This window comes from Pararge aegeria, chromosome 15 (genome assembly GCF_905163445.1).
Source record: "Pararge aegeria chromosome 15, ilParAegt1.1, whole genome shotgun sequence".
Taxonomy (NCBI): domain Eukaryota; kingdom Metazoa; phylum Arthropoda; class Insecta; order Lepidoptera; family Nymphalidae; genus Pararge; species Pararge aegeria.
In genome coordinates this window covers 11,223,135-11,231,329 of record NC_053194.1, presented here as the reverse complement: position 1 = coordinate 11,231,329, position 8,195 = coordinate 11,223,135, and the positions used below count along the sequence as shown (strand labels likewise).

The 8,195-nt window shown below is 35.7% G+C and overlaps 1 protein-coding gene across 1 annotated transcript; it reads left to right on the top strand.

Moving 5' to 3' along the window:
- Positions 1–751: 751 nt before the first annotated feature.
- On the top strand, positions 752–4,715 carry LOC120630095 (toll-like receptor 6). The gene has a single exon (XM_039899241.1). The coding sequence runs from the start codon at positions 776–778 to the stop codon at positions 4,628–4,630; it is 3,855 nt and encodes a 1,284-aa protein (XP_039755175.1). The 5' UTR covers positions 752–775; the 3' UTR covers positions 4,631–4,715.
- The last annotated feature ends 3,480 nt before the right edge of the window (positions 4,716–8,195 follow it).

Here is an 8,195-nt window from a genome sequence, read left to right as displayed (position 1 = left end):
ATTTTGATGTTATACTATTTGAATAAAGTTTAACATTAAGCCTTAATTTTAAGGAACTATAAAGTATGATAATATAAAGGTTTTGAAAACCTACAACATAAATTAATTTCGGGAAAGTTTCCTAAGCAGCTGATGCCTACGTTCATTCAAAGTCTGTGGTCGAGATACGCGCAACCGATCTCTTAAAGCTCCGTAAAAAATAATTTATTTTAATAAGTCGTCGTGAACATTCGCCACTGCTCGTCTCATCTCAGCCCGCACCCCGCCCCCTCCCGTTGAGCGTATATTCTACGCGACTGCAATGCCTCTACTCACATTTAGTTGACTCTACGCAGCGTCGAGGCACGGTCGCGCCACTCGACGCTTTGCTCGGACGAACGTTACAGTAAAATACGATTATGAATACGCGATTTGAATTTTAGAAACCCAAGTTTGAAACAAATATACAGTGTATCTGATTTATATAACAAGTTATAAGCAAAATATTATGGGCTTACGTTTCTCTGAACATTTTAGAAAGTGTGGACAGTTGTGACAAATTTTTGTTTACATAATTGTATGAAGACAAATGAGATTGTGAATTAAAATATTCTTCATTATGAGTGTCGTGATAAAAAGGACAATGTGTTGAGCTAATAACGAAATTGGTTCTTAAATTGATGGATTCTTTGCATCCGGCAAGGGGCCGCAACAAACGAATGCCGACGGAAAAAACATGACACTGAGCCTCCCGTGCCTTGTTTTCCTTCTTCCTTGATATATAATTTTGTTAAAAATGGCTCTTCAACACAACTTTACTAGAAATACAATCTTTAACCAGATTCTATTTTGGTTTGTTATTGGACTAAATGTTGCTGATCAGAGCTCGTTACCATTGAAATATGAAGCTCCCGACGATTGTCAGTGGTGGCTAAGAGGACCAAATGATGCCCACGAGGTTTCACTCACGTGTAAACTTCGCACCATAAACAGTGAATTTGATACGACCAACTTTAGTGTTATTCCATCAGAACACACAACTTCACTGCGAATAGAGTGCAATGAAGAAATGATGTACAAAAGTTCATTAGATGACCGAAGTTTTGCACATTTGGTTAAACTACGTGAACTTGTTTTAGATAACTGTAAAATTGGAAGATGGCCGCCTGGAGTACTATCCGGATTGAGAGACCTCCGAAATTTAACGATCAGAACGAAAAACACCGAGTGGGCCGCTATGAGCTTAGAGATTGCATCGGAAAGCTTTACGGCTGTTCGACAGTTAGAAAAGTTAGACTTGAGTTTTAACAACATTTGGTCGTTTCCTGAAAACTTATTTTGTCCACTAACTAATTTAGTGTACTTAAATGTGTCATCAAACAGACTTCAAGATGTAAGTGACCTTGGGTTCAGGGAGAGAGCCATGCATCAAGCTCTTATTAGTGAGCATGAGGGCCCATCTCCATCAGCATCATCTTTACCACACTCGTCGTGTTCCCTGGATATCGAAGTTTTGGATGCCTCAAGTAATCATTTTGTGCTCATGCCAGAAAATGGGTTCATGGCTCTTCGACGACTCAAGGAGCTTCATATCCATGATAATGAAATATCTATGGTTGCAGATAAAGCGCTATCCGGATTGAAACAATTACAAATAATCGATCTCTCTAACAATAAAATCGTGGCACTTCCGCAAGATTTATTTAGAGATAGCCGGCCAGTTATAAAGGAAATATACTTACAAAATAATTCTATAAGTGTACTTTCACCAAGTCTTTTTGCAAATTTGGACCAACTTTTAGCTTTGGATTTATCAAATAACCACCTAACTAGTACGTGGATAAATGAAAATACTTTTACTGGTCTAATAAGAATGGTGCTTTTGAATTTATCCAACAATCGATTGACAAAACTTGACCCTAGAATATTTAAAGACCTCTATACTCTACAAATATTAAATGTGCAGCATAATCAGTTAGAATCCATTGCAGCTGATACATTTGCGCCAATGAACAACTTGCATACGCTAATTTTATCGTATAACAAAATATCACACATCGATGCGTATGCTTTAAATGGTTTATACGTATTATCTCTACTATCTGTAGATAACAACCATCTCGAAGAACTTCATCCCGAAGCTTTTCGGAATACTTCCTCTTTGCAAGATTTGAATTTGAATGGAAATCGTTTAAAGAAAGTGCCCATTGCGCTACGAAATATGCGCTTACTAAGAACACTTGATCTCGGCGAAAACCAGATTACTTCGTTGGAAGAACCAGGCTTTGTCGGCTTACACAATGTATACGGTTTGCGGCTTATAGGCAACAAAATTGAAAACATAAGCAAAGATGTATTTAATGACTTACCATCGTTACAAATATTAAACTTAGCTCGAAATAAATTAAAACATATAGACATGAATGCTTTTGAAACCTTATCAAATTTACAAGCCGTAAGATTAGATGCTAATCAACTAACTGATATTCAAGGTCTCTTTGTAAACATACCATCTTTGTTGTGGTTAAACGTGTCAGATAACCAAATAGCTTGGTTTGATTACGCTGTAATTCCCACTGGAGTTCAGTGGCTAGATGTTCACGGCAACAACATCAAAGAATTGAGCAACAACTATCGCCTGGATAAAGAACTTCGTCTACAAACATTAGACGCAAGTTTCAACAAAATGACGAAAATAACCACTTACTCGATCCCCAGTAGTATCGAGCTTCTGTTCCTGAATGATAATCAAATTACACAAGTTGAAGCACAAACTTTTGTTGGAAAAACCAATTTAACGAGAGTCGATTTATATGCAAACCAGATAACTAGTATGGATCTCAATGCGCTTCGGTTGACTCCCGTTGATCCAGGCCGACCGTTACCCGAATTTTATATTGGTGGAAATCCTTTTCAGTGTGACTGTACAATGGAGTGGTTACAACGCATAAACAAACTTGATCATTTAAGACAACATCCTAGAGTAATGGACTTAGAAAGCATATATTGCAAGTTACTCTACAATCGCGAAAGGACTTATATTCCGCTTGTTGAAGCGGAATCTTCGCAGTTTTTGTGTACTTATAAAACACACTGTTTTACGTTATGCCATTGTTGTGATTTTGACGCTTGTGATTGTGAAATGACGTGCCCATCGAACTGTACGTGTTATCACGACCAACCGTGGTCGGCGAATATTGTGGACTGTTCCGCTGCGGGTTATGCCGAAATACCCAATACTATCCCTATGGACGCTACTGAACTATATTTAGACGGTAACAATTTTGGTGGTTTAACGAGTCATGCTTTTATTGGACGTAAAAATTTAAAAATATTGTACGCAAATAACTCAAATATCGATGCATTGTATAATAATACGTTTAGTGGACTAAAACGCTTAACTGTGTTGCACTTAGAAAAGAACAATATCAAAGAACTGTTAGGTTTCGAATTATCTCCTTTAGAAAATTTGCGTGAATTACATCTGCAAGACAATAAAATACATTATATCGACAATCGAACGTTCATGGAGTTGAGGCATTTAGAAGTACTACGCTTGGAAGGCAATAACGTTTACAGTTTTGCTGTGTGGCAATTCACGATGAATCCATATTTGGTAGAGATAAGCCTCTCTCGCAATCCTTGGTCTTGCGACTGTCGATACATGCTTAAATTCCGAAATTGGTTTAGAAATAATCTCGGCAAGGTGGAAGACTCCGATAAAATCACTTGTATATTTGATAATGTAACAAATGCAGTGGGACCCTTGATGGCCGATTTCAATTCAACTATATGCACAAGTCATGTTGGTGGAAGTTCTTCGATCATAGAAAACCAAGTTATAAATGATTATCTTCCATTACTTCTAATATCCCTTTTTATTTTTGTTGTGAGTTCAGTACTTATTTGTGGTATATTTTACTGGAGACGAGAACTACGAGTTTGGGTTTACTATCATTGCGGATTCAGAATGTGCTATAAAAGCACCGCGTTTGACGACGAAGCCGACAAAGATAGGCTATTTGACGCCTACATCAGTTATAGCGTAAAAGACGAGGCATTCGTCGCTCAGATGTTAGCGCCCGGCCTAGAATCAGCGGACCCGAGTTTCCGGCTCTGCCTACATTACCGAGATTTTAACGCCTCGGCCTACGTTGCGGATACGATTATAGAGGCTGTAGAATCTTCTAAGAGGACCATAATAGTCCTATCTAAAAACTTTATCAACAACGAATGGTGTCGATTCGAGTTTAAGACGGCACTCCACGAAGTATTAAAAGAGAGACGAAGAAGACTGATAATAATATTACTAGGCGACTTGCCGAATAGGGACATCGATCCGGAGTTAAGGTTGTGTTTGAAAGCGAATACGTGCGTCGAGTGGGGTGATAGGCAGTTTTGGCAAAAACTGAGGTTCGCAATGCCGGACTTGCGGAAGTGTCAATATCACCGTTCGACAGTGAATATTTACGCGTCAGTGTCGCCGGTGGGGGCAGGTCGGGCACCTGCACCGCCCCCTCCACCGCCACCCGGCAAATTGCCGCCCTTGCTGGCTGATGGGCTGGCCGACAGGCTGGCTGTACCGGCTGGCGTGCACGTCCGTGACCAGCACCCGCACCGAATGCCGCCGCATGCGCAGCTCTGGGCGTAGCGTATGCTTCAACGCAGGTAATTCCCAATCTGCAACGCTTAAGCGTATTAGTCCAATACAGTGATAATTATTTTTAGTTGTTCCATAATTGTATTTATTTTGTATTATAGAATGCCATAAACATGCATTTATGTGTACATTAGGATGTTAGTTTTATAAGTAATTTATGGATGCAATTCCTAATTTCTGCGATAGTAATTTATAAATAGATAGGATCGTAATAGGTTGTTGTAAACTATCAAATACTAACTACATGACATTTTAATTAATTAATAATGAAAATATCATATATGATCTTTGATCTTAAATTATAATAATGCCAAAGTTATAAACTTATAAACGTGTACAAATTTTATTGCATTTAATAAATCTGTTAACTATAAATATGTAACCATAAGAGACTGTACATAATTTTATTTGTTTTTGTATATATTTGTAAATAATGCAAAAGAAAATTCTATGAAAAGAAAACTGAAATACAAAGCTTTCAAATTTTTATTTGTTTTTGTTTTATTTCTTTCTTTGCCATTTATTTTTTTAGGTATTGTAGAATATTTCTTAAACGGAAAAGACTTACTTACCAATAATTTTGCTGCCTACCGAACTTACGTAACGTTTAATATTTTATATAATATATACTCTGAAAATATTATTCGGCTCAACAGTTTCTACATAAATTACAACTTTGAACAGAAAAAAGCTATAAAATCTTTGTTATCTCGAAAGCTATGTATATGAAACGGCTGTACTGTACCTATCCTAAACAAAGGAAACTTTTTTGCCGTGGTACAAGACAATTCAAACTAAACACCACTTAAGTAAGGCTCTTACGAGTATAAAACTCTCATTAAAATTAATAAATAACAAATTACTACCTCAAACAAATTATTATTCTAACACTTGTTCTTTATTTCAACTCAAGCTTGTCAGTTGGCACCGACATGGATTTAGAATGCATACTGCAGAGAAGATATCGGCAAGAAATGCAGCTAGCTAGCACCGATATTCATAAACATTGCTTAAAAGTCTCGCAGTGCATCTTAACGCCGAGTGTAGATTGCCCTAACCAGATTATTGAAAGAACCAGAACGTTAGGTGGAAGTTTGCGAATAATTAAGTTTCATTGTATGACCTTTGCTCGCATTCAATGGTTCGGAGAAGTTTGGTTGGGTGGATATAAAGAATATATTTCAAATGGCTCAGATTTGGTCCGGAGCAAGAGGTCGCATTTAGTAAAGTTCTTAGATTTCCGGTACGATGACAGCGCAAGACACGATTAGAGTTACACAGTTTATTTTTTGTGCGTTGTTTAGTAATACTAACCTGAATTATTATCTGTTATTTATAGAGGTCACTTTTAGCTTTACCAAGTGGTGCACTACATGATATCTTGTTCCTCTATCTCATTTCTCTTCTCTGTGTTATGTACCTAATACCATGAAAGGCAAAAACCGTTATTATTCCGTATATTTCGATTTCAAACAACTGAAATAGAACTCAATAATTGTTCTATCTAGTCTACGAAGCAAACTCGATAAATAGAAATATACTACGACAGTACACATATTGCTATCTAGCCCCTAAGTACCTACCTAAGCGTATCTTGTATTTTGAGTACTAAGATAACTGATGTATATTATTATGAACAGTTTACATAATTAATTAATATATACATATAAACACCCAGACACTGAAAAACATTCATGTTCATCACACAAACGTTTTCCACTTGTGGGAATCGAACCCACGGCCTTGGACTCAGACAGCAGGGTCGCTGCCAACAGAGTTTAAACATTGGTCGTCGTCGTCAGAGTTTAAACATTGGTCAAATATTAAAGAAGTTTTTTACAATTCGACAAAAATTCGATTAGATTCGGTCTATACTCGATTCAGCCTCAAAGACTTTATTATAAAATATAAGTGGACTAAAACTACAATGGATATACTTTTAGCTCGATAATTCGATTATCAAGCTAAAAGTCAGCTGACTACAAAAGTTTTAGTTTTGAGACCAACGGCATTTATATCATCGGTGGGTGGTAGTATTAGCTTCTCAATATTAACCTTATGTTGAACGGGGATAAACATTTAACTACTATAATTAATAACAGTATAAGGTTCCTCATTTATTGAATATATCTTTTTTCGCTAATTATTCCATTCCATTCATTTTTATTGTTAAATACTTACATACCTAATTAGTATATAATTCATCTAGTAATAAACATATACATAACTATAATATTAATAAACCTGCCTAGGTATATTTTTATTATTACCATTTGATTAACTCCTAATTTTTATTGTCGCTGTACTTTTCATTTCAATCTATCCCACACTTCTCAGGGTTCAGTAACCCTGAGAAGTATATGCCCATGCCCAGGTATAGAGAATGTACCCTTGTCCACATAATATTTTCTTAGTATACTATACCAATTGATATTTTGTATCCCTTAGTTTGGTATTTAATTAATAAATAAATGTTAAGTTTGAGTTAGTTTTTGGATGTATATAATGATTTCCAAATCACCCATTGAGTGATGAGATCTAAACTCATCACTCAATGGGTAATAAAATTGGATAAATAAAATGGCTAAATAAAATTTGCCAAACTGATTTTTTTTTTTTAGACTGAAAGAAATATGCACGTGACAAACAGTTAAATAACATGAACCTCGAACCTTCTGCTTAAAGCCGTAATTTTATTGTTGAGCTTCAAAGACATTCTCACATCTAAAAGTTTCTTTTGTATGTTATAATGTTCAGTTGAGGACTTCGCGACTTTGTATAAACTAAAGACTGCGTAAAGAAAGTTTACTCGATACAGCAAAGTGGCAATTACGGAGACAAATGTAGTTACTTTACAAGGACTTAGATACGTACGGTCTTTTAAGAGATATTCGTTGGTTAAACTCTTGAAATGGGTCTCGAGATACTAATTTCGGCTTATTGAAATAAATAATGTCCTTTCTTTGCAGATAAATCAAATTAAATTACATAATAAAGTTACATTAATGCATATGAAATATGCTGGTTATTCTAAATTTAAAAAATATTTTCACTTTCCGTGCTTTCAATGTTTTTCTTTAAGCTAGGGGAAGCGGCCTTGAACTCTTTTTTATACTGTTTATAGGTTGATCAGAATTTTTAAATAAAATAAAATAAATAAACTTAAATTATAATACAACTAGTAAAAAGCAGATTACATTATAACTCGTTCACAAAACCCTTTTTATCGCTGTAATTAGTAACTTGGTGTATGTACTTGCTTGTCTAGTCCGAAAAAATCTGATTCCTTGAATAACTAAGATATCTTAGAAAAATGCTTTAATACGACTCCCCTATATTGTGTGTAAAATAAAAACTGTGACGACTTTGCAATCAAAAAATAACCTTTTAATTTTGAAGATAAAGGTGGAAGAACTTCATACTAAAGAGTTGGAAAAACTAATGGAAATTTGAACTACATACTTGTATATGGCAGTTTGAAACCACTTTATATCAACGACTTAGGTTGGTAGGAACAACCTGAATTTTAGGCAATGAATCCGCTATTATCTCAGTG